The sequence below is a fragment of the Mytilus edulis genome, chromosome 2, assembly GCF_963676685.1.
Source record: "Mytilus edulis chromosome 2, xbMytEdul2.2, whole genome shotgun sequence".
NCBI classification, from domain to species: domain Eukaryota; kingdom Metazoa; phylum Mollusca; class Bivalvia; order Mytilida; family Mytilidae; genus Mytilus; species Mytilus edulis.
The window spans coordinates 3028575-3056537 of record NC_092345.1 but is presented as its reverse complement, the minus strand read 5'-3'; the positions used below and the strand labels follow the sequence as shown (position 1 = coordinate 3056537).

General features: G+C 32.8%; 2 protein-coding genes across 5 annotated transcripts; one reads left to right on the top strand and one right to left on the bottom strand.

The window, feature by feature from the left end:
• Positions 1-20698, bottom strand: LOC139510071 (E3 ubiquitin-protein ligase CCNB1IP1-like). Of its 3 annotated transcripts, none has more exons than XM_071296301.1 (12): positions 20639-20698; positions 19626-19699; positions 18450-18465; positions 17993-18052; positions 15720-15790; positions 15075-15149; positions 14549-14663; positions 5959-5979; positions 5045-5136; positions 1722-1833; positions 1083-1139; positions 1-294 (listed from the first exon to the last, which is right to left on the bottom strand). In XM_071296301.1, exons 2-12 carry the CDS (start codon positions 19686-19688, stop codon positions 209-211), a joined length of 768 nt encoding a protein of 255 aa, XP_071152402.1. In that variant the 5' UTR covers positions 19689-19699; positions 20639-20698; the 3' UTR covers positions 1-208. The 3 variants fall into 3 exon arrangements, with proteins under 3 accessions (XP_071152402.1, XP_071152401.1, XP_071152403.1); XM_071296300.1 differs by having other exon boundaries at positions 20582-20689; XM_071296302.1 differs by lacking the exon at positions 20639-20698 and adding an exon at positions 20545-20579.
• On the top strand, positions 8615-27791 carry LOC139510069 (uro-adherence factor A-like). 2 transcript variants are annotated; one of them, XM_071296298.1, is made up of 7 exons: positions 8615-8724; positions 13477-14090; positions 15271-15357; positions 21899-22169; positions 23173-23274; positions 23989-24129; positions 24650-27791. In XM_071296298.1, the coding sequence occupies exons 2-7, from the start codon at positions 13484-13486 to the stop codon at positions 25386-25388; spliced, it is 1947 nt and encodes a 648-aa protein (XP_071152399.1). In that variant the 5' UTR covers positions 8615-8724; positions 13477-13483; the 3' UTR covers positions 25389-27791. The 2 variants fall into 2 exon arrangements, with proteins under 2 accessions (XP_071152399.1, XP_071152400.1); XM_071296299.1 differs by lacking the exon at positions 8615-8724 and adding an exon at positions 8786-8904.
• Positions 27792-27963: the final 172 nt, after the last annotated feature.

Genomic DNA, 27963 nt, shown 5'->3' with positions numbered 1-27963 from the left:
TTTGTTTTGCTTTAAGTGTACTTTAATAACAATTAATAGTCAAAAACCGTATGTCTGGTCAAACTTCTCAAGCCATCTATATGTAACATTGAACATCATGGCAAACCTAAACGACACTAGGTATGCATCTATTCTAAATGTGCGTACCATCTTCTCGCATGATATTCTCCAGCTTCCTAATGCTGCTTCACATTTGATAATACAAGAATTATTTGGTCGGCGTGCCGAGTGGCAGAGTAAATTTATTCTGTATTGCATGGTCTGGTGTTGCTCTTGGGAACATTACAAATTTCCCTGCAAGAAAAGAACAGACAAATATTTAATATAATGAATAAAAATCTGTGTTGACTTTTGGTTCTTTGTGTCATTGCAGGGTTGTATGACTTACTGCATATGAGACCTACATTTATTCTTCATCTACTACTCGTCTAAAAACAAGACTTAACATTGTAAACAACACTTTATAAATATATGCATCCAAGACGTTTTTTTGCAATTTACCTTCATGCGTTTTTCTGGATTAACCTTAATCAGAAACACTGAAATTCAGTTAAATAAACTCATCATAGATATCGGGATTGAAATTTTGTATTTGTGAAAGATGTGCGTTTCGTTTACAAAAGACTCGTCAGTGCCACTCCAATCAAAACAAGTTACAAAAATATCTATGAGAGCAACTTTTTGTCTTTTCCTTAAAAGAATAATAATGTGACACCATAAGACGACAACAACGCCCAGATGCACATCTTGAACTTCGAAAGCTCCAACTCCAACGATATAGACCAATCGGCCAACTGGTGTATTTGATTTGTGCGAGTCAAGTGATGCTTTTCGTCCTCGCCAGGCACCAGTTTTGGTTGTTACTATTTACACGTAGATAGAACACCTTGTCCGCTGTTTCCTAAGTCGTAAAGGATAGAAATAATCTATTATACAATGAATTTTATATGTGTTGTGGGTGTGTTACTTCTTTAAAAGCATTGTATTACCCAAAACCAAAACCAGACATTTCAATATAGAGACTCAGTGGCAATAACAGAAAGAAAATATCAATATTAAAAAAAAAATTGAAAAAAACTCACGTTGAACTGGCGAGGATGATCTACTGCTACTTCTGCTCGACTCCTTTTGTAGAAAGCCTAAATCAACAAAATAAACAGGTTACAAATGGTATATATTATTGTATGCTCGTCGCGCAAGTTCCGAATGTTCTGATTATTAATCAGAATATATAGGCTGTATATTGAACATTGTAGATCAAACAGCTTTATACATATATGCATATAATTAGTTCGACAACAGATGAAATATCAGTAATATATGCAGCAGAACTTATACATGGTACAATGAAAGGTGTACAAAAATAGGATAAGAAAAATACGATGTTGTGTCTTTATTCCCTGCATTTTTGCTTTAAATTACTGACACATTTGATTCTCCCATTTACACCATCTGGAGATTCTAGACCTGCAGAAAATATAACTTAAAGAAAAGAAAATAATTATCTCGTTCGGTATTGATGTTGCATTGACGTATCAATCTTATTCAAAATTGGAATAATGGCGATTAATTGTAAGAACTTTTTCGGCCCTGTGCCATAGTACAAATATATTTCATTATCACGTGCCCTTTTCTCCCATGTATTTTGTCTCAGCTTTTGAAATCATAATGAAAATGAAAAGTAACATGAAAAATGTTCATGCAGCGTGTTGGGGACTTACCATCTCCAGATGACAGTGGTATAGTAAAGTTCTTTGGTACGTCTTTGCCACTATCCCCAGCCTCAAATACTGACGCCGAGACACTTCGTCTTCTCAGGGATTCATAGTTACTCTAAAAAATCAATGTCACTTTTTTTTGACAACTTGTAAAGAGAAAAAATCTTCATTTTTATATACTTTTTTTTTTTTTAATTTCAAGTCTTATTAGGTAAGAAAGATAAGATAAGATATTGTATTGGTTTAAAATCCAAAATTGTAGGATTCTTACCAAAGACAATAAAACATTGGTTTAATATAAAATCAACATACAATCATATCATAAATCTTTATAAACATTGTATATATAAATTTGCATAACCCCTCCATTATTAAATGAAAATATTGTTACATCAATATATGACTTCTATAGAATTAGGTAGATATCAGGGTATTCCCCGAATTAACAGAATATGTAATAAATGTTCTTCCAATACTGTCGAAGATGAGGCTCATTTTCTATTTGATTGTAACAAATTTGAGGATGATAGAAATTGTATGTTAGCTAGTATTGCACAATATAATTCTTATTTTAATCATATGAACAGTCAAAGCAAAATTATCTGGTTAATTAGTGTAGAAAATGTTGAGTTACTTAAAATAATATGTAATTTTATATACAAACATCTTCCTTAGTGAAGATTAGTTAAAGGAAATCTATGTGTGTATATACATTTGATTGGACATAGAAAATTATATTCATCTGAATATCACAAACATACTAGCCGATTAAAAAAAAAATAAATAATTGTTAAGATATATTATTTATTCAAATGTTCTCTTATATCCTTGAGGCATCGTCCCCTGGTATCAACTGCATTCAAGTTACCTATGATGCTTCCTTGTTTGCTTTTGATACAGGTAGGAAAGAGACATTTACACACATTTTACATGCCTATGGCCTATAAGGTATCGTCCCCTGGTGTCAGCTGCCTTTAGGAAACCATAATGCTTTCCTATTTGCTGCTGACACAGGATGAGTCATGGACATGTTTAATTTCTACTTTCTTTTTGGCTAATTATTATATATTTAATTGATCCAACTTTTTGTGTACTATACATATGTGGATATCTATTTTTCTTTTTTTTTTTCTTTTTGGGCTGCTTGTTTGTTATCTATATCAACCACACTTGTAATAAAATGCATTAGTATTAAAAAAACTAGAGGCTCTAAAGAGCCTGTGTCGCTCACCTTGGTCTATGTGAATATTAAACAAAGGAAGCAGATTGAAAATTGACTACAAAGGTCAATAACTCCTACAGGGGTCAATTGACCATTTCGTTCATGTTGACTTATTTGTAGATCTTACTTTGCTGAACATTATTGCTGTTTACAGTTTACCTATATTTATAATAATATTCAATATAATAACCAAAAACAGCAAAATTTCCCTAAAATTACCAATTCAGGGGCCGCAACCCAAAAACAGGTTGTCCAATTCATCTGAAAATTTCAGGGCAGATAGATCTTCACCTGATTAACAATTTTACTTCATGTCAGATTTTCTCTAAATTATTTGGTTTTTGAGTTATAAGCCAAAAACTGCATTTTACCCCTATGTTCTATTTTTAGCCGTGGCAGCCATCTTGGTTTGATGGCCAGGTCACCGGACACATTTTTTAAACAAGAAACCCCAAAGATGATTGTGGCATAGTTTGAATCAATTTGGCACAGCAGTTTCAGAGAAGAAGATTTTAGTAAAAGATATATAAAATTTACGAAAAATGGTTAAAAATTGACTTTAAAGGGCAATAACTCCTAAAGAGGTCAACTGACCATTTTGGTCATGCTGACTTATTTGTAAATCTGACCTTGCTGAACATTATTGCTGTTTACAGTTTACCTATGAGGCCCCTCATGGGGGGGTCCTAGTAATCACATAATCACCATTTTTTTGCCAATATAATCACATAATCAATAAATATTTGCTTATCTTTAGTAATCAAATAATCATAAACTAAAAATACAGTCCTAGGTAATCAAATAATCATGAAATATTTGGCTTAATAATCAAATAATCATTAAAAAAACGGCCAAGTAATCACATAATCAAAAACCCCATGAGGGCCCTCACCTATATCTATAATAATATTCAATATAATAACCAAAAACAGCAAAATTTCCTTAAAATTACCAATTCAGGGGCCGCAACCCAAAAACAGGTTGTCCAGTTCATCTGAAAATTTCAGGGCAGATAGATCTTCACCTGATTAACAATTTTACCCATGTCAGATTTGCTCTAAATGCTTTGGTTTTTGAGTTATAAGCCAAAAACTGCATTTTACCCCTATGTTCTATTTATAGCCATGGCGGTCATCTCGGTTAGTTGGCGGGGTCACCGGACACAATTTTTAAACTAGATACCCCAATGATGATTGTGGCCAAGTTTCAAATAATTTGGCCCAGCAGTTTCAGAGGAGAAGATTTTTCTAAAAGATTACTAAGATTTACGAAAAATGGTTAAAAATTGACTATAAAGGGCAATAACTCCTAAAGTGGTCAACTGATCATTTTGGTCATGTTGACTTATTTGTAGATCTTACTTTGCTGAACATTATTGCCTTTTACAGTTTATCTCTATCTGAAATAATATTCAAGATAATAACCAAAAACAACAAAATTTCCTTAAAATTACCAATTCAGGGGCAGCAACCTAACAACGGAATGTCAGATTCATCTGAAAATTTCAGGGCAGATAGATCTTAACCTGATTAACAATATTACCCCAGACAGATTTGCCCTAAATGCTTTGGTTTTTGAGTTATAAGCCAAAAACTGCATTTTACCCCTATGTTCTATTTATAGCCATGGCGGCCATCTTGGTTAGTTGGCGGGGTCACCGGACACAATTTTTAAACTAGATACCCCAATGATGATTGTGGCCAAGTTTGGTTAAATTTGGCCTAGTAGTTTCAGAGGAGAAGATTTTTGTAAAAGTTAACGCCGGACGCAGGACGACGACGACGGACGACGACGACGACGGACGCCGGACGCCAAGTGATGAGAAAAGCTCACTTGGCCCTTTGGGCCAGGTGAGCTAAAAACCAACATACTATAGATTCTTTATCTACGTATTCTTTAAGAACTTAAATAGTTCTCGTTTAACTTTTTTTTTTTTTTTTTATCTCATTGTTTGTATTGTATTATGAAAAAATTATTGATGTTGTAATGTTTATGCCCTTTGGGGCCCATAATTGGAAATAAAAATATCTTATCTTATAGCAAGACAAAGAACTGATGCTGATGTTATCTTTTAGGTAATCTTTCATGCTATAACAGTACCTACCTGTAACTTCTGATATTGTCTGCTTTTCTGTATGAGCTTCTCGGACACTTCGTGGAATTTCTTGCTTATAGAATCTAAATTTTTCTTTGAATCTAAACAAAATTCAAATAATTGGTTATAGCCTTTTTTTAAATTCAAGTCTCTGCTCCAGATGTATGCCAGGTTTTCATGCATAAGCTTGAAACTTCTGTAATTATATTTAATTTTTGGGCACCATGCACAATGATGTCGTGGTGGAATATAACAGAAACTGGCTACCCTAACTTATATAGATATGTTGTGTGGTGTACTGTTCAGTTAATAGGAGTAGATATGGGTCTCTAGACGGGATTTGTACAAAAACCTGTATATAGCTCAGTCATGTCGATTTTACAGCCGATTGCATTGAGTGTGTACAGGCAAAGTTGATATCTTTGGTTAGCTTGCTTCCTAGCTGAAATGTGAAGTCATTATTAGGTAAGGTATACTATCCTCCTTTCGAAGTAGCCTAGATCTACAGACCGATGTATTGGTTATCTGTCGGACTAGTCTCCTCTAAAAGAATGGTAGTACCTAACCTAATAATGGTTCAGCTAGAAAGCAAGCCAACCAAAGATATACCTTTATCTTTACACTCAATGAAATCGGCTGTAACAAAATTGCTCCTATAACACATCTAAAACAGGGCATCAGGAACATTGTTTTGAAAGACACTGAAAAATCTTGCCGATAAGTTTTTATGTTAATTGATTTGGTAATTGACGTGACCTTGCAGGATTGAAATAAGAACCCCAGTATTCATGGCTAATTTCTATTCAGTTTCTTCATTTTAAACATCTGCATTTTAAAAAAAAAAGTTAATTCTTTGAACTGCTGCTTCCTGTATATACACATATTTACCACTACACATATATTCTTCTTAAATTAATGCTTACCAGAGTATAGCTTCTTTAAGGCTGAGTATTTGTTAAAGAAAATGAAAAAGTTTAATTGAAGATGTAATTTTTTTAATATTAAATTGTTTAATTTTTTAACGGTTTTAGTAGTTACTATTTAGATGTTGACGCAAAAAAGCGATGATATATAAACTTGAGAGAAGCTAATACAGCGAGACATAGACGACAGAGAGCACCGTCATTCTTATTTGATGTATCAATGAAACGTAATAAAAACATATCGCACTAAAACAAAAATGGACATCGACGACAACACCTATAATTATTATTATAAAAATAAGATGCGGTATGTGGTTTCAAACAAGACAACTCTCCACTAAAGACCAAATGAGATGTACAACTATAAAAATAAACTCATCATAGATACCAGGACTAAATTTTATATATACGCCAAACGCGCGTTTCGTCTACAAAAGACTCATCAGTGACGCTCGAATCCAAAAAAGTTTTAAAAAGCCAAATAAAGTACGAAGTTGAAGAGCATTGAGATCCAAAATTCCTAAAAGTGTTGCCAAATACAGCTAAGGTAATCTATGCCTGAGGTAGAAAAGCCTTTAAGCATTTAAAAAAATTCAAAAAACAGTTAATTTATAAATACAAATGTATAACAATATCAATGATAATTCATATCAGCACAAAAAGTCATCGTACGGCCTTCAACAATGAGCAAAACTCATACCGCATAGTGAGCTAACTGTATAGTAAAGACATATACAACAAATCTTTACATGGGCTACTCCTGAGAGAAATGTCTACTTGTCAGTCAAATCGTGTTAAAAAGCCAGTTGAGAAATTCATGACTGGACAACATTGACTGCTAGTTGAGAAAGACAAAACCGCTGAATGAAAAACAGACTCTCAAGTGCACTCGATTAGCTTTCGATCATAGATAGAATTACACGTACCGATGTTTGCAAGATCAAATTTTATGTGCTTACTGCTTCGCTAGCTCAGACAGCACAATACGGCCTTTAATGGCATCGTGTACACATGGTTCTAACATTGCAAAAATAATTACTCGTACATTTTTTTTTATTATTATTTTTCTAGATGAGACCACAAAAAATATCTACCTTCAAAACACTTCTTCGATTATTCGTTCCATAAGACATCATTACCTCAAATTTACGGTTTATATTCTCAACAAAAACAGAGGCGGATTTAGAGGGGGCAGGGGGCTCGGGCCCCCCTTTTTGGGAAAAAATTTGGTTGCTTATATAGGGAATCACTGAAGCGTGTCTGGAGCGGGCCCCCACTTATGAAATTTCTGGATCCGCCACTGAAAAAATTACTATCGAAATCGAGTTGCATTTTAGGTGTTGTGGTATTTTAGGAACAGTTCCATTACACTGTTATTGCGAATCGAATATGAAAATAATGCAGTGGCGGATCCAAAGGGGGGGTCCGGGGGTTGGAACCCCCCTTTTTTTGGCCGTTCAATGCATTTGAATGGGGACATATAGTTGGAACTCCCCCCTCCTTTTTGTCCTATGTTGGAAACTTCCCTTTTTAAAATGGCTGGGTCCGCCACTGTAATGGGAAATCATTTCATGGATCAAAATTTTTTGATTGGATTAGCAGGATTTTACTTGTTGTTCGGATGTCGGGTTTTAAGAAAATAAATAACAACCACTTCAATCTAAACTACCTTGACCAAAAACTTTAACCTGAAGTGACACAGACGGACGAACGAACGGACGTACGCACAGACAAAAAACATAATTCCCCTTAGTATGGCAAAATTAAAACCATTTGCAAAATTTAGCTAACTTTCCCATGGCATACAGCATTGGGAGACACTCTTTGCTATGTAAATTATCGCTAGAAACAGCAGTATTATAGAATGGTCTCATTGGAACTCGAGAACCCATACGGACACTTACCCGGCATGAGCATCTTTTATTCGAGAAAATCACAAAATATGATCAAATATGAATAATTTTTTCAGACTGGCTGCAGTTTATTATTGTCTGAATAGAGTCAGTTTTAATCACAGGCACCTGTCTTAATATATACAAAATACCAATAATTTTGTATAACTTGTTAAAGTATAAAGGTAAACTGAAAAAGTAGAGACAAGTAAGTGCCTGTGTTACCAGAGACATATAATACAATACAATACATGAATATAATTATATCTATGTCTCTGGTGTTACTAGTGCAATCCATGATTCACAGGTTGGAAGGTACAATAACAATCATATTATAAATATCATGTCAGAGACATATAAGTATACAATACACATCTGTATTCTATTTCGATCGCTAGTAGGTTTTATTTTCCACAGTTGATGTAAATCAATACATACTTGTCGTTTAAACAACATTTCGTGTGGTTATGGTTAAACATTAGGCTTAGTGTGTTAAACATTATGTGACAGATCTATTTTTAACATCTGCCAACTTATCACATATCTCTGACAAGACCATGTGACTCAGTAAGGCTCAAAAGAGGGAAACTACAAAACATTATACATGATTACATACATTATGAAGCCACTCAATGAAGTAATCGATTTAAAACCAATAGCATTAAGTGACATAAAAATATTTTGCACAGGCACATAAAATTTTACAACGAAAAAATACCATTCAAACTAACTATTATAGTTTTTTCTGTGGCCATCTCCCCTTCAATACACTTCTTCTTTGTAGCACATAATATCAATTCACTTGTCAACATTGGAAATATGTTTAATTTTTATTAATACTTTGTGTAAATCGACGAAAAGGAATACTTTATAGGTAAGAAAACGTTTTTTCAAAGAAATTCATACTGATTAAAATCTGTTGTCATACCAAACAGAAGTGATTGTTTATCACTTAGGCACGGTGCCAGGTGAAATCAACAAAATATAAATGATGGCTGCTATTTTAGATGTAGAAATCGTGTACACTGAATTAGACTGAACAAAATATTACAATGTACGGGAAACTATAAAATAACCAAATTGTAGAGTAGACATTTGTTTATACTAATATTTAGTGCACTACGTACGTATCAAATGACTCATTAGATTAGTGTGACATAACAGCTGTGCCGACTTTTAAAAGGTAGCCAAAAAAACAACCCAAAATAAACAAACGATGAAAGCAGACAACTGCCATGAGAATTTAACATTTGTACATATCTTTATTTCACTTTTTATTTTTATTTCTTCATTTAACATTGATTAGCTCACATTTTTAAGAGTTATCTCCCATATCATCAAAATGGGACAGAATGGTAAAAAAAAATATTTGAAATATTTTTTTTTAAATGAAATTAACTCTTACCAGGACTAATGCCACGGAAAATAAATATTTAAATTATTTGTGGTATATAAATTTCAGAGGTGGATTTAAGAAAGAGGGTATCAGCCACCCAGGAATTAATGAATTAATTCGCAATATAATTCAGATTTTAAAGAGTTTTCTTGATTTGGAATCTTTAAATAGTACCATCGTTAAGTTTAAATGAAGGAAATGACATTGGGAAGTTGACAAAATGATCAGCCTACCCCTTTCAAAATCCTGGATACATAACTGAATTACAAATAAAAAAAACATTCTTCAACAAAGCAAGAAATTAATTATTCAAGTGGTTTAAATACATGTATTCACTGAATTAAATTGTCTTAAAGTCTTATTCAGAAAAGAATATCTTTACCTTATGTACAAAAATACAGGAAATATGAAGAAGAAAAAAAACACACATTAAACAACATATCTTTTTGAAAAAATGCTTGTGCAGTCTCCTTTACCAATGCATATTATTAGAAAAGAAAAAATACTTTAAAAAAAATTGGTAAAAAATTGTTACCACAAAACCTATTGTAATTGATGGATATAAAATGTTAGTTGATGATGCTAAGCATGCTAAGGATGGTAATTAAACTGGGCCCCAAACCTTTGTACCTAAATGTTAAATGATCTTGGTTATATTTGTTAATGTTTCACTTCCCCGTCTTACCTACTCAATTAAATCCATGAATTATACATAGGTGGGCCCTGTGGGCCTGTCCCCCCCCTTTTGTGGGAAAAATTTTGTTGATTATATAGGGAATCACTGAAGCATGACTGGAGCCCTTAGGTTAGTCAGCCCCCCCCCCCTTTTCCCTTTTCTGGATATGCTACTGATTATATACCACATAATCAGATGATTATATACCACATAATCAGATGAAGACCTTGCAGCAGTAGGCCCGAGAACACAGTTATTTCGTAGTGCATTAGTTTTAGACAATAAATTCAAATTAAAAAAATCGCACCTGCTCTTCACTACCAGTGAAACAAATAATATCAAAATTATAGAAACTTCTACCAGCTCTAACTCAAAATATTCACAATTCTGTGTTAAGGGGTGTAAAATTCAGTTTGACAGCTTCAGACGTGATAAAATTTGACCTTTTTGAATTGGGCCAAATCACTACTTAATATAAAGATTCAGCACCCAAATTTTTTTAACATGTAAATACACCCCCCTACTTAATATTTCATGCATTTAATATCAAGAAATAAATTGGGAAAGTGTATCAAACAAAACATGCAAGTTATACCAGGGGCGTAGCTAGGTATTCATTCAACTGTAGGCACAAATCGGCAGGGGTCTGGGGCCGCTCAAGGGCCCCAGCAGGTCCAGGGCAGAGCCCTGGGTAGGGGGTTCAGGGGGTCGAAGCCCCCCGACGGAAAACGAATTTCAGCGTTTTGGCTGCAAAATTTTATGCACAAAAATATAAAATTTTCTGGTTAGTTTAATCATGATAATTATAATATACATGATGAAATTTCGAAGGATTATGAATAATTTACCATAACATCTGAATGGTGAATTAAATAACACGGTACAATCGTTAAAGAAATTATTAACAATATGTACTGCTCATAATAGATCCGCGTATCCCTTTAATTAAGCAGTACACCCTGTTTGGTGTTTTCAAATCTATTCCGTTATGATCGATATATACGTTTAACTTAATTGATAGTACATATTGACGTCACGATCCTTCATTAAAAAAAACCAGGCACGTGCACGTAAACACTGATATTACTATATAATTACACTATCCTTTTGTCTAGAAAGACATCAACCATCAATCTTTTGATTCTTAAACCTTCACCTTAGCCACACAAACGCATACACACATAGTCGATGCCTAATGCAAAAGTTCTGTTCTGTTCATACTAACGTAACAAAATTCAAGAAATTCGTATTTCTTTATATCCCGCTCTACTGTAAAATCCCTACCTGCTTAGGAATTTGAATAATTGTGGTCATTACACGTAGATCTGAGAGTACTCAAAACTACTGGAAGCGAGTTGATAGATTGATTTTTAAACATCCAGTGTAAAATATGTATGCAAGTTTAGAACAGAAAAAACCAAATTGATTATTTACAATAAACACAACAGGGAGCTTAGTCCTGTAATAGGTGTTGTACAGGACGAAAGTCTGGAAATTTGAAAATGCCATGCATTGGAAAATGAAGGATTATTGCCGATAGGAGCAGAAACTTTGCCTTTCAGTAGACCAACTACGAACTCCTCAAAGAGTGGCATTCTCTCTACAACTAGGCATAAGAATAAATGTCCCCATTCTGACCAGACGTGACTACGTATTTATACATCCTGCACAGCCAAACGGACGACCAACATTGGCAAGTCGGGTTAAGACAAAGTGGAAAGCTAGTTGAAAACTAACAACAACTAATTAAAAATCTCATGTGTCTAAGTTGAGGTTCATTCAAGTTTTTGTTGATAGAATTGAACCAAAGTTCTAGTTTATAGTGTCTATATAAGGTACACACATAAAAAAACATTCAATTCTATCCAATATTCCATTCACTAAGGACGAGAGACTAGTGTACACATGCATGACATTCGATAATTAGAGTTGTGACAACTTCACTGAAGTTCATCTACATATAACGTTGTTTATTAATTTTTTTAACAAAAAAAAAATATTTGTGAAAAAATTATGTGTAGGCACGTGCCTAAAGTGCCTAACGGCAGCTACGCCCCTGTATACACTGTTTACACTAGGGACTATAATTGTAGACAACGAAAACCAAAGGACGATAACTGTGTCCTTGGACCAGTTGTCAAGAAGAAGAACAGAAATATAAATTCTATAATTCTATGATGTTTCGGTTGTTTTCTCTCATTTCAATGATTTTGTAAGCAATTTTAGGTCACTATATCTTTATTAAAGCACAAGTTACCCCCATAAGAGGGCAAAAGGCATGACAATTACATGTAATAACAACAATATATTGATGACATTAAAATTTACATGAAAAATAAAAATAAACCAAAACATTAAACACAACAGATGACCTCAAGTGCCCCCTGTCCTCAGTTCCATAGACTATTTAATAAAGGAGCCTAAAGATTTCACTTGCTAACTAGTGGTTGGATTTAGTATATTTTTCATTTTATTATAAGATATATCTTTGTATTGAGTTTTTAAATCATTAAAAAAGACATGTCTTAAATCATCATTTATTTTACATATTAGAAAGAAATGGGATTCATCATCCAGAACTTTGCACTTGTTACAAAGTCTTTGGGGGCGTGGAATAAATTTATATCTTCCAGTTTCAACTTATCCAGTATCCTTAACCAGCTAAAACTTTCAATTGATTTTTTTATAGGTTGTTTGCCCAACTTCCATTACAATGATAAGGCTACAAACTTTTGGTTAAACTGTTGATTGATTTTGTGAATAAGATTGGAAAAATTGACAGTAATTTAAAAACTGTTCAAGTTCTCATGAACATACTTAATTTTTACATAGTTTTTGACTGGTATGAGCATTTCAATTCCTCCTCCTTCAACTTTGTAGGGAAGTTTTGTTATTTTAAAAAAAATGCATTTAATCTTGATCAATTTCAATTATTCTGCTTATTTCAATTGTATGAATAATATGTAATTATGAAGTCAAAATAAATGTAGCAAATTTAATAAAAGTCAAGATTTGGTTATAACCATGATAACTTCTTTAGCATAAATTTGGTTACAGTGCACAATTTTTTCATATTTTTTTGTATTCATAAAATATTTTGTTTATCATTTTAACAAACACTTTCTTATCATTCCTGGTCCTTTTACACAAACTAAATTCAGGTGCATCAACAAACTTCTACTGTTTAGATTGTGTAGAAATTTGTTTTTTAAACAGAGTTATCTCCCATACACTGTACCCCACTACCAGGTCATTCATTGAATTTTTACTACAATGTATATGTATGATGATGATTGTTGGTGACTTTTGGTCTGAAATTACTTTATCTGTACAGGTGACTGTGTTTAAAACTCTAAATGTATATATTGTTGTGAGTTGTGGCCTATTAAACAATTTAAATAACAGGACAGAAGTATATTTTCACCCACTTGACGACTTGTTCATAAATTAGGAGAACTTATTCAATAGCTCTGTAATTTTAAAAAGTAGAATGCAAGTTTAAGTTCATAGTTTGTTGACATATAAAAACATTAAAATACTATTACTTTTTGTAGTAAGAAGATGAATAAAAATCCAAACTTCACAATAAAACAAGAAGGGAAAGGGCTGTATTCCAACTGTCATGAGAAAGATGAAAACTATGGCTCAATGTCTCAAGAAGAAATGTACATGACAAACACTGGACAGATCTTTTCACCATCGGCAGCATTCTCTATTGGAATGTATCCCCACAAGGACTCAATGGAGGACACAGTTATTAGAAGAACTAGGTCACTGATACCTCATTCTGTCAAATGTCAAATTATACAACTAGCCCAGGACAATCCAAGAATCACACAAGGAGAGATTGCACAAATGTTTGGTATAGACAGAACAACTGTATCCAAAATACTAAAAAGAAGACATGAATTTTTGGAGGAATCAAAAAATACTAGTGACACATGTTCACCGCCGAAAATAAGCAAATCTGACCATGTGGTAAATGACACTTTGTGTAAATTTATAAATCTATGGTATATAGAAGCCAAAAAGAAAAATGAAAGAGTAACACAGTCTATGGTAAAAGATATGGCACAAAGCATAGCAAAGAGTTATGGAGTTTCTCATCTGTCAGCTGATAGCAAATGGTTTGAGGAATTCTTTACAAAGCATAATATCAAAGAATCTGGTGAGTTTTCAATATTAAAAGGCAGTACTTTGTTAGAAAGTTATAAAAGAAAGTCAATAGATAACATAACATTGGCTTATGAAAACACACTGACATTTGTCTTATAACTTTCTGAATACAACTATGTCATGAATGTTCTATATGTGTTTTTCGCATTGATATTTTTTGTTTAGTAATGTTTGTATTTCTAATATTTAGAATTTCTTTTAAAATGAAACATTGAATATTTGAACTATTAGAATAGTTTTGATGTACGACAATAGTATTGACAACAAATGTATTTTAATATATTGAAACATCTGTAGATTATGTGTACTTAAAATGTATTCTGTTTATGTAATTAACACTATTTTTTAAGTGGACATGCTTTTTCTGATAGTGTTTGTAAAACAATCATGTTGTTAAGGGTACAAACTTTTTAGGTTGTATTTGTGAAATAATTAATTTTTGAAGGATACATGCTATTTCTGATTGTGTTTGTGAGACAATCTGTTCGTAATACTGTTCTAGCTGTGCACATTTATCTTTCACTTTTTCTGTCACATGTTCTTGGTACGTCATCTCCTGATGAGCCTTAAAAGTCAAATTTAATAGTCAGGTTTTGAAAAAAAATATTAATAAAGGAGCTCATGGCTTCTGGATTCATTATCTAGGACTTATCATATTTTCATATTGGAAGGATTCATAAAAGCTTTTAAAATGTGCATATGGACTCATTATTTATCAAAACTGAAATCTAACAAGTGCAACAATTTAAAAAAAAAATGATTTTGTACGGTTAACTATTTCAATGTGATTGTATATAGTTATGCCAAAACACTAAAGCCTTGCATCAAACAGGTCTTCAAGCAATATCAAATCTGTGAAAACTTAAACTAACAGTAAATGAAAAAGCTAATACATTTGAAATGATATCAAATTAAGGTACACATGTTTAGCAACTGTTGAGTAAACAAATTAATGAAATAAAAACTGTGGATATACCTGGTAGGTCCAGAAAGAAAGAGCTCGGGTACAAATCTCCATAATAACCTCTGGCTTCTGTCCAGCAAGTACCATCTAAAACAGAGAACATTTGACTTGTCTAATCTACAAAAAAAGTCATTTAATAATGGAGTAATATTTGTTTAAAGTTGGTATAAAATGATTTTTATAATGATTTTTTATTACTTTGGAGTAGACATAGAAGATCTGGTGATAAAGAAAGAAGATCCTAGCTCCAGTGATGAACTTATTCTCATAGAGCCACCATATCAGTCTGTCATTGGTATGTATTCTCTTTGGAATTGGACAACAATAAAATTCAGAATACTTTAGTTATCCTGAAACCCAACTTGTGATAGATGGACGAACTACATGTGTATCAAATATAACTCCCTCTTTAAAGGTGGGGTATAAAAAGGAATTTTTTTTATTGATAAAGAAGGGAGATAATTTAAAAGAATTTCAACAAAGTGTACTTAACACCATTTGTTTTATAACTTGTATAAAGTAAGTCAGTGTGTCAATATATACAATAAACCAAGCTCTATGTTGCCCCTAGTCTAGAAATGTTGAATATTAAAATAGATTTCACAGAAACTACCCAAGAGTCTTGTCTTTAACACTTAATTCTTTAAGGATACATACAGATTTGTACTGCTCTGAAGGCTGCAGGTCAATTCTTATAATATCAAGATTTGTAGCTAATCTAGTTTCACCTGAAACACAAAACAATGATAAACATTTTATGTTTACACTTCTAATCTAATGTTTTAAAGTGTTCGTAATGAAAAATCATCCATATATATTTGTTTCAACTCTAAAGTGTTTGACATTAGAACCTACCACACCAACTACCAACTCCTTTTAAACTCTAAACTTAAATATATGTCAAAACTTAAGGATTGCATATTTGAGTCAAAAGAACTGCAACTCGTAAAATCAGAAATTGAGTTGTGAAAAATAAAAATAGATCCCTAATTTTAGATCCAAATCAGGTGTCACATGAACAAATTGAACAGGTTTAAACATTTAATTACCGGTAGTCAGTTTTCTCAACAACTATTTGTAGACGATAGTTACATGTACATATTGAATTTTTATATGACCGCGCAATTGGTATTACGTTGTCGTCGTTCTAAGACATTTGGTTTCGTGGACAATCACTTAAGTATAAGTCAACAGAAATCATGAAATTTAAACACAAGGTTTATAACCACAAAAGGAAGGTTGGGATTAATTTTGGGGGTTATGGTCCTAACAGATTAGAAATTAGGAGCCAAAATGGGGCCCAAATAAGCATTTTTCTAGTTTCTAGACAATAACTTATGGAACAGTGTATGGATCTCTCTGAAATTACACCACAAGTTTCCATACCACAAAGGGGTGGACTTTGTTTTACATTGTCATATTGGGGCCTTTTATAGCTGACTATGCGGTATGGGCTTTGCTCATTATTGAAGGCCGTACGGTGACCTATAGTTGTTAATGTCTGTGTCATATTGGTCTCTTGTGGACAGTTGTCTCATTGGCAATCATACCACATCTTCTTTTTTATATTTGGGGCGTTATGGCTCAAACCAATTAGGAATGGGGGTCAAAAAAGGAGGAAAAACAAGGGTTTCCTGGTTAATGAACAATTACTTTTAAGTACAATGTTAAGTTTGGATTATCTCCCTTACACAGCTTTTAAATTATTAAATGGATAAATATAGTTGCAAACTGTAGGGGGACAATTTTTTCAGAAATAAAAAGAACATTTCTTCAAATAATTTTTTGGGCAAAAATGGGGGAGGGGATTTTTTTTTTGGGGGGGGGGGGTCAATTCTCAAAAGCAGAAAAACTAGAGGCTCTAAAGAGCCTGTGTCGCTCACCTTGGTATATGTGAATATTAAACAAAAGAAACAAATGGATTCATGACAAAATTGTGTTTTGGTGATGGTGATGTGTTTGTACATTTTACTTCACTGAACATTCTTGCTGCTTACAATTATCTCTATCTATAATGAACTTGGCCCACTAAAAATTATTAAAAATTGACTATAAAGGAAATTAACTTCTTACGGGGTCAATTGACCATTTCAGTCATGTTTGACTTATTTGTAAATCTTACTTTGCTGAACATTATTGCTGTTTACAGGTTATCTCTATCTATAATAGTATTCAAGATAATAACCAAAAAACAGCAAAATTTCCTTAAAATTACCAATTTAGGGGCAGCAACCCAACAACGGGTTGTACGATTCATCTGAAAATTTAAGGCCAGATAGATCTTGACCTAATAAACAATTTTACCCCTGTCAGATTTGCTCTGAATGCTTTGGTTTTTGAGTTATAAGCCAAAAACTGCATTTTACCCCTATGTTCTATTTTAAGCCCTGGTGGCCATCTTGGTTGGTTGACCAGGTCACCGGACACATTTTATAAACTAGATACCCCAATGATGATTGTGGCCAAGTTTGGTAAAAATTTGGCCCAGTTGTTTCAGAGGAGAAGATTTTTGTAAAAGCTAACAACGTACGACGACGAACGACAGACGCCAAGTGATGAGAAAAGCTCACTTGGCCCAATGGGCCAGGTGAGCTAAAAAGGGGGGGGGGGGTAAATTTTTATATATATATATATTTATTATTATTTTTTTTTTTTGGTCAATTCGCAACAGCCTGGTGTATTGCAAAATAGCAAAAATTGAATATAAATTCAAATCATATAACCAATTCTAAGTTCTTTGACTACAGTTATTCTGTGTCAGAAACCTATTATGTGTCAAATATTTAGTTAAAATCCAAATTCCAAAATCCAAAGCGCTAATATTATGTCCATTTTTGCCCCAACTGTTCAGGGTTGGACCTCTGTGGTTGTTTCCAGCTGTGCTCCTCAAAGCAATTTATTTTCATATCAAATCAGTGTATTAAACTTACATGCTGGACATTTGTAGCATTTATTGAACTCTTTTGTTCCATCCTCATCACAAAAAATATCTGTATCACTAATAAGGATTATAATGAGTGAGTGTTTGTTTTAAAAGAATTTAATGATGTCAAAGAAAGAAAATATAAATTATATTATTGGTTTTCACTTTTCACAATACTCAACTCATTGCAGTGCTCATACAACACCAAATAAAGACGATTAACAAAAATCATTTTTTCTACACTCACATATATAAATATTAAACAATTTTGATAAATATAATTCATAACAATTTGCCAAAAATAATTTAAAGGCAAATTTGGCCTTTTATAAAGTTGACTATTTTTGGACAGTCTTTATTTTGTCATATAGCCCATGATGTGAAACTCAAAGGTGTTGTTATTATTATTAAACAGTGCATACCTGCTTTTGATTACTCAGTGGTAAAATATTGTAAAAGGATACGTGAACAGGAAGTCACCTAAAAAAAAGAAAATATTTCTTTAAAACAAAACTACATTATCATGATTATGACACATATATATGGCCACATACAAAACTGATTTTGTTCATCTCGATCAGAATTCATTAGAGAAGTTTCATTTTGAATGTTTGCAGCATTTTCTAACAAATAGAAGATTGGTCATGTCAGCCATTCACTGTGTTTATGCTGGTGTCCATGTGTGTGCTGATGAATGGGTTGGTGCATGCAAGAGGTAGACAAAGACTACAAAAAGAGACAAAAGTTATTTTAGATTTAAAAAAAAAAGAAGATCTTTGGTCAAGTTTTATGAGTCAGCACCCCATTCACTGCTTGAACAGAAAACTAACTATGCCTTATGGGCCTATGAAAATTAATATAACAAATAGGCTTTATATTTCAAGCCAGTTTGATTTTGCCTAATGTGTCAGTTTCTTAGTTTGCTTAAAACAGGATTAAATAACATTCTTAAAACATACTGAATTTTACTGTGCATATTGTTATGCCTGAACTTTTTTACATTGGCTAGAGGTATAGGGAGAGGGTTGAGATCTCAAAAAACATGTTTAACCCCACCTCATTTTTGCGCCTGTCCCAAGTCAGGAACCTCTGGCCTTTGTTAGTCTTGTATGATTTTTAATTTTAGTTTCTTGTGTATAATTTGGAGTTTAGTATGACTTCCATTATTACTGAACTAGTATAGATATTTGTTTAGGGGCCAGCTGAAGGACGCCTCCGGGTGCAGGAGTTTATCGCTACATTGAAGACCTATTGGTGACCTTCTGCTGTTGTCTTTTCTATGGTCGGGTTTTTGTCTCTTTGACACATTCCCCATTTTCATTCTCAATTGTATTTAGTGGGAGTTAGTATGATTTTGATTCTGTATGACTATCAATCATTTTTCTATTGTATACTGTAGTCTAGTCCCAATATTTAAGACTATTTTAATTTATTTCTGTGACGTCTTATAATCATAAATATTTGGACTAACTGCAAATAAGGCTATTGCCTTTTTGCGCTAATAATAGATGTTAAAATACTAGCATATCTAACACCTATATGTTGTTTATAGTAAAACTAATCAAATGAGGCAATTGTCTTTTTAACCACATAACAGACGTTAAAATGAAAAGAACATGCAGTCTAAGCCCAAGACTTACCCATGCAAATGTATTTAATCTTTTTCTACATTTCTTAAAATTGCAAATCAAATCAGTATCCATAATATCTCAATCTAAAATTTAAAAAAAATATCATTAAATTAATATTCTAATATGAAGTCACAGCTTCTTTCACTTTATGAATAAACCCTTGCTCTAAATTCAATAAAATTTGTTTGCACATGCATATATAGACTACTGCAGAATTATGAATTTTATTAAATTGGCATGCATTTAATATATTTCATTAACTTAAAACACTTCAAAACTCTCAAATTCTGCACATGTTGTTACAATTTCATTTATCATAAATAATGTGTTGTAATTCGAAATTGACATATATTTGACCAAGATATGACAACTGTTCATGCTGGCTGTTCAAAACTCCTCCCCCTGGAAAAATAGCGTGCAAGTCGTTTGCATGTTACAAATAAAAAAGGAAGTTTCAGGGAAGAGCCTACACAAACACTCTACACTTATGTACACATCGGACATAGAAATTACTTAAATTGTCCTAATCAGAATCGAAATAATTGATGCAAGCTATACTTTATTGTAGTTTTAACATGGGTAGGCATTATAGTCGTGTTATTTTAGCCCTCACTATCGCTCGGGCAAAAATAATTTCTTAAATGAAGTTTTATGATTGTCAGCCTCAATATATTTCTGAAACAAATTTCCCATTATAAAAAAAAAAAAAATGTCATATATTTTTCTTTTATGTCTTTATAGTCACAAGGACATCAGTAATAATTAATAATTAGTCTTAAAAATGTATGCTATGCATATTCATGTACATGAAAAAAAGAGTATTCCATGTCTTATTCAAGTTATTGGTTACTTTTATGATCTTTTATAGGTCGAGACAAAATTCAGCTTAATAATTGGATTAAATTTCGTATCCAGATGACAGCTTAACCTGCTAATTTGCAACATTAATTTTTGATTATGTCAACCTTGGATTCCAAATGTAATGATTTCAGCTTTAAATCTTAAGATAATAAAGAAATCACTTTTATGGGCATTTATAAAATCGTCTGCTTTATACTTGATCTGTGTTTGTGGAGGTCTTGTAAGAAAGAAGCATTTAACCCAGTGTTAAAGCGTTCGTATGATTTCTGGAAACAATATTTATTAAGGTCAAGGTTAGCAAATATGTCAGGTTGGGCTGGCTTCACGGATGAGGATTTGAAACGTGTCAGAACGTTAAAAGTTGAAAAAAGTGATGAAAACAATTCAAACAGAAGTAGGTTATCAATATTTTCATCAAATTTTGCCACACGCGTAACAGCAAAACGAATATATGTGTTCACTTACATGCTTGCATTCCTCCAATAACGCATGAAATATTTGCCACTGGACGTTAATCTACAAACGACAAATCAATCAATGTTATCCTGGATATTAAATTTATTTTACTCTCAGAGCGAAAAATGTATATAATGGTATAATATATGAGGGAGGGTAGGAGGGGTCCTGATCCCAAAATCCCGGGCTTAAAAACACGACATCCCAAAATCCCGGGCTTAAAAAATACGAAATCCCGAGGTCCCGAAATTCGAAGAAAGAATTCCCGGATCCCGAAAGGGTCAATCCCGAAATCCCGAGCTTAAAAACACCCGATCCCGGAGTCCCGATAAAGGTCCTATCCCCCCTCATATATGTTACGTTGAAAATCAGTCAACAACCGTACTACAGTCTAAACACTTCTCAAATTTTATATTCTAAGAATGCATTATGTCTTTATGAGGTCACAATTTCCAACACATGCATAGTACAAATTCTTTATGACTACAAAAAATATGATCTTACCATACACACACATCAGGAGCTCTTTGAAATTTGAGTTCAGGGTCTTTTTTCTGATTTGGCCCACTGATCCCTTTGGGATTCTGTGACTGTGTCTGTAGATTTTCTGATTTTAGCTGCTCTCAGAATCCCTGATCAAGTCCTACTATTTTATTCTGGAAATTTTGTTTGCAAACACCTTACCTTGAATCAGTAGTGCCTTTCACACCTACAAATCTATTCCCTTCACCCTGGCCAAATCAGATAATCATAAAAAAAAAAAGCCAGACTGAGAGAATTACAAAGTCAAAGGAGGGTTATTCCAGGTCGGCATATCCAAAAGTAGGGGATTCCATTCTCCCACATTGGAGCAGACCTGCAAGTGGAAGATTTCCTGAATTTCATTTATTGCTCAAAACAGAAGGGTTGAGTCATGCAGTCATGCTAATGTCTTTTAATACAATAATATTCTTTTTTATCAACAGATTTCCGAGAATCACCACCAAGAGTTGCCAATTTTGGTAAAAGACCAGGAAACCGAGCTTCTCACACTGCAACATCACATTCACAACATGGCCAAAACAGACAGGCTCTCTCAACAAGTCCTACATCTACTGTTACAAGTTCAGCCTCACGATTGGGAACAGGAAATAAAATACCCAGGGTTCAAACAGAGACTGCAGATACTACAAGAGAGGATTTATTATTAGATACCAGGAAGGAAATAGAGGAACTGGAAACAAATGAAGCTCTAAAGTAAATTTACCTTTGCCTATTTGTCTTAACTCAATGTGAGCTTGCAAGTTAAAATCCAGCTATGCATATAGGTGTAGTGATTAGAAGGGTTCATGTTCATCTATATCTATAATACTAAAATTACGAGGTCCAATTTGTCAGCCGTCATCGGGTAAAAACGACAAATCAAAGAATTCAACTCTATATATAACTAATATAGGACAATGGTGTAGATTAAAAATTACACCACTCCAGACCCTTTTGTTTTCCACATAATTAATATTGCCAATAATTAACAAGTTCCGGGCCTAATCCGATACCGATACCAATAGTATATTCCCCTGTTAGCTATTACCTTATCTGTACGTTCCGCATTTGACAGGCGCACCACCAAACGGTGTATTTAGGATTTTGCTATATACACGGGTCATAATCAAAGGGCTAACACTACTAAATTCAATCATTGTCAAATTGTTCCCTATTGTAGCTTTATTCAGCAATCAGCAAGACTTTCTAAGATAACTAATATAGAACAATGCTGTTGATTAAAAAATACCCCATTCCTGGATAGCCTGGACCTTTTGTTTTCCAAATAATTAATATTTCCAATAATTGATAAGTTCCAGGTCGACGGGTTCAAACAGAAAGATTTGAAAGCAGAGAAAACTGTGTATCTTATAATCGACATGACTTTATCAGATGACAATACATGTACCAATTACTAAAATAAGGCTTAGGCATAGTTATATACTTTAATTCAGTCACGGACCCGCGATATCACGGGTGTGTACTTGTATGAATATATTGTAATGCTATGTTCTTGCCACTGGATGCTAAACAGCTGTCAACATGTTACATGTTCAATCATCATCCTAATTTAACACATGTTATGATTCAGATATTAAGAACCAAGTGTACAATATAGGAGAACTACAAATAATTGGTAAAAGTTACTGTAAAAATGTTCAGAATTTGAAAAAAAATACAATTTATGATTTGAATTTAATGTAATCTTTTCTTGCAGAAGAGAAATGGGAAATCTAGACAAATTCAGAGAACAACAGAAGGTAATGGAGGAAGTTAACAAGCAAAGAAAAGCACTGTTATCTAAAACTTTGTCTGAAAGGTAAATTATTTGTTCAGGTAACTTATTAATCATTCATATATACATGTAATGATGTATAACCCTTTTAAAAAAAGATTGATTTCACTCAAGGACTGATTAGAGGCATGATATTGATAGTACAAATAAGCATAATGGAAATACATTTATAAAAGTAAACGGCTATAATTCTAAATTTATTTTTGAGTTATCTCCCATACACCATGAAGCTGAAATCTATACATGGACACACAAATCCATCATTAATGGCAAAGAGTACAACAAATATCATTTAAGGTCATATATCTATGTATATTTAATGTTAACATATTGGTTAAAAATTGTAAATAAGGCTAAGGAACCCCTTATATATTATAAAGTACAACATAACACTCAACAATAATTGGACATCAGTGTTACCCATACCTAAAATATAAAAGTAGTCCACTATTTTTGTTATGCCTGTAGATTTAAAGCTCTGTTTTGCATTTGTGAGTGTATGATTGTGAGTTACATATTAAGTTTTTATTTTATGCTTTTCATTAGAAATACAGCTCTTGGACTAAGGGAATTGTACATTTTTTGTTTGGATTTGTGATTTTTGGGTCACAAATGTAAGGACTACATTCACTGCAACATATTTTTCATCGAATATGTAACAACTCAGGCAGATGCATATCATATTTAAATGTTAGACTTTCGAAAAAGACAAAATTATTTTTGTGTTACTATTTTTAGGCAGAAAAAAGCGCAAGAGGAAGCTCGAAAATTGGCACATATACAGCGAGAATTGATGATCTTAGATAACCTTTTGACAGCAGATGTTAATGTGATACGAAGTCGTATTGAAATTGCCAGCAGAGAGTTTCTAGATGCTCAGTTAGTATTTATACAAAAAATATATTTTAACGTTTGGATAAGCCAGCCTTCTGCTATGTTTCGCTTAACATTGACCTAAATTGGTATATTAATAAGATATGGTTGGTTGAATTTTCCTTAAATTTTAAAAGAATATTATAAAAGTAAAATAAAATTTTTATATTAGTGGTCAGGTCTTTGTATTTTGCCTCAAATCCCCCATGCATTTAATTCTAGAACAGCTCTTACTGCAATTTATTCCACTCCTGATAAAAAACTTGTAGGACATATCCTTAGATTGTTATTAGTTATATTTACTTTTACATTACTTTGAACATATTACATACAGGGGAGGGTCAAGCCATTTCAAAAAGTGGGGGTCCCAACCGAGGACAAAGGGGGGTTCCAACTATATGTCCCCATTCAAATGCATTGATCTCCCAAAAGAAGGGGGTTCCATCCCCCCGAAACCCGCCCCCTGCATCCGCCACTGACATATTTGCAGACAAAAACATCACAATTGACATATTTTATTTTACAGAAAAAGATATGAAAGAGCAGAAAAAGAGTTTGTGGAATCTAAAGTTGATCTTCAGAAGAAATCAGAACAGAAAGAATCATTGACAGAACATCTTTACACAATTATACATCAAAATGAACTAAGAAAGTCTAATAAATTATCAGAACTGATGAAGGAACTTGAAATGGAACAAAACAATGAATCTCAGGCTCTCCCCACTTTACCCCCTCTATCATCATTCAATACAATGTCATCTGGAGATACCATACACTCTCCAAAGTCACCTTCAACAACTACAACAAACCAACCATTGGAAAATGTGAATCCAGAGCCAGTAGGTTCAACAAATCTTTCTAAACAAAATGTGAATCTGTCTGCAGCAGCTGAAAATGTGAATACATCAAAAGATGTGAAGGAAGTTGAAAATGTACAGTCTAGTCAGAGTGACAAAAAAACTGTTTCAATAAACAATGAAAATGTGAATGAAGAACATACTACACATTGCTTACCTACAAATGATCTGTTGGGAAAAGAACCTGAGAAAGACAAAAGTGCAATATTGACAACCAATGAAAAAGTTCAGACTAGTGACACAACAATAAACCTTACCGATTCCTCTACGATATCAGATAAACATACTAAACAGAATCTCATATCCATATCACCTATAAATATAGGTGATGTAACTGACAGTCAGAACAGTGAAGACTTACCCGGTACCTGGTCATTAGATGTGGTACAAAAAGACAATGGGCATTGAAACATGGTACCAGGTCATTAGATGTTGTACAAAGAGGGCATTGAAACGCATCTTTATTTAGGTTGTTACACTTTTTGTTCTTTGTAAAACAAATAGAGGGTTTGATAACTTTTGAGTATATTCATGATTTTTATAGAGTGGGTACTGTGAATTCATTATTCGTTGGATACCAATTTTCGTGGTTTTCCTGGGTACAGGTGAACCAAGAATTTAAATGTTCAACAAATAACAAATTTTGTATTAGGATGTATGCAGACTTGGGCAAAACAACGAAATTCAAATATCCACGAAAAGACAAGTTTTCAGCAATCCACGAAAATTGGTATCCACGAAAATAAATGAATTCACAGTACTTTATAACAATTATACAAATTAATTCTTAAAACTCTTTTCTCAGATCATGCAGATAAAAGATTCATTTTCTATGCATGTATTTCAAACTTTTTTTCAGTACCCAACTGGTACAGGTAGTCCTCTGATTTAAGCCAATTGCCTTCATTAATAACAAATCTACTTTTCTTAAACACTAGACAAGTTCCCTCCCAATCCAAAGTAAAAAAGAGAATTTTTACGTATGTTTTATTTCAGTATACTTATATTGAACCTTTTAAAGGTACAAATGTATATTGAGTGAATGTGCACAGTTTATAGTGTGTTCACTACAATTATCTATAATACTAAAATAACGAGGTCCAATTTGTTAGCCATCATGGGGTAAAAACAACAAATCAAAGAATTAAACTTTATATATAGCCAATATAGGACAATGGTGTTGATTAAAAATTACACCACTCCAGACCCTTTTGTTTTCCACATAATTGATATTGCCAATAATTAACAAGTAAAATCTGATACCGATACCAATGGTATATTCACCTGTTACCTATACCGTACCTGTATGTTCCGCATCTAACAGGCGCACCACCAAACGGTGTATTTAGGATTTGCTATATACACGGGTCATAATCACAGGGTTGACACTACTAAATTCTATCATTGTCACATTGTTTCCTATTGTAGTATTTTAATCAGTATGATTTTAAAAGATGACAATACAAATACTAAAAATCTAGACTTAAAATAAGGCGTATAGGTACAGTTTCCAATTTGTTAGCCATCATGACACGAAACAGTGAAACAAAGAATTCAACTAATACTGGACAATGCCGTTGATAAAAAATTACTCCATTCCAGGCCCTTTTGTTTTTTAAATAATTGATATTACCAATAATTGATAAGTTCCAGGTTGACGGTTTCAAACAGAAAGATTTTGAAAGTAGAGAAACTGTGCATCTTATAATCAGCATGATTTTATCAGATGACAATATCAATACTAAATATCAAGGCTCAAATAAGGCTTACACATATTTATATGCTTTAATTCAGTCACGGACCAGCGATTTCACGGGTGTGTTCTAGTATATATTATCCTTCACAAGGTGGTGTAACTTGTTTTAAAATGGTCTTTGCATTTCTTTGGACATTTTATATTTTAAATAAAGAACTTGCTATACATAAAGTATTTTAGAACTTCTTTAGATAAGTGAGTTTACCTAATAAATAAAAAAATAACTGTTCACCATATTGGCATGAAGAAAAATTTTGCAAATATTTAGATATTAGTGATTGATAAATTTGGGTCTTCTCTCATATAAAAGCATCAAGCAAATTAGAAAATCATGAAAAATATGTTGCCACTATGTAGGCTGGAGAGGACATAACACTAAATAAAGTATTGGGAAAATAAGTAGGTTATAGTATTATAAACTATTTCTCAAAAATTTGTCATCTTACATGATAAAATATTCCTGGAAGGACAAGCATCACTGGTGAGTCTTTTGTAGACGAAACGTGTCTGGTGCAAATACAAAATTTCAATCCTGGTATCTATGATGAGTTTATATACATATTCTTTCAGGAATCAGAAGAACATAATTATGTAGTTTCAAGCAGATGGCCAATAACTTACAAATGGATAAACCTTGTGCTCAGATTATCTTACATACTCATAAAAGTAAAATTTATAAGCTGTTATTCACATGAACTGACAATTAAATTTAGGTCCTGAATTTTATATAAAGCAATATCCATGAAATGCTTGGACATATTTTTTCATTGTTTCTGTCTGTCAAATATATGTATGACTAATTTTAGGTCATATTGATATAAAAATGAAAAAAACCATCATGGCCATAATCAAATTTGACAGTGCTATGTCTATGAGGGTTATTGATACATTTTATATTAAACTTTATGTATTATGTATTATATGATTGTTTGGAGTTATTTATTCTATATTTGACTTTAGTCGTATATCTACATTACTAGTATATAATTAACTTTACTGTATGAGGTACTAGAAAAATAAAAAATTAATATTTTAAAAAAATGATTAAAAATTTAGTTGTTATTTATAAGTTCCACAACGTTTTTATAGTATTCATGTATAATAGACAAAGAGAAATTTGAGAAGTCATGAATAGTAAACATAAGATGTACAAATAAGTCAGCATCGGCGAAATTATTAATTGAACCCCTGCAGGAGTCATTGTCATTGAAAGATGTTGTTTACCCA

What these genes read in the sequence shown, in the direction of transcription:
- LOC139510071 (XM_071296301.1), bottom strand. Translation starts at nt 19,688, where the DNA reads ATGGATACTGATTTGATTTGCAATTTTAAGAAATGTAGAAAAAGATTA. An exon ending in CTTAAAGAAGCTATACTCTG is followed by an intron (nt 5,137 to 5,958) that starts GTAAGCATTAAT and finishes AATTTTGTTTAG; the next exon opens with ATTCAAAGAAAAATTTAGAT. An exon ending in ATCATCCTCGCCAGTTCAAC is followed by an intron (nt 295 to 1,082) that starts GTGAGTTTTTTT and finishes CTTTTCTTGCAG; the next exon opens with GGAAATTTGTAATGTTCCCA.
- LOC139510069 (XM_071296298.1), top strand. Translation starts at nt 13,484, where the DNA reads ATGAATAAAAATCCAAACTTCACAATAAAACAAGAAGGGAAAGGGCTG. An exon ending in ACCATATCAGTCTGTCATTG is followed by an intron (nt 15,358 to 21,898) that starts GTATGTATTCTC and finishes TTTTATCAACAG; the next exon opens with ATTTCCGAGAATCACCACCA. An exon ending in TCTAAAACTTTGTCTGAAAG is followed by an intron (nt 23,275 to 23,988) that starts GTAAATTATTTG and finishes TACTATTTTTAG; the next exon opens with GCAGAAAAAAGCGCAAGAGG.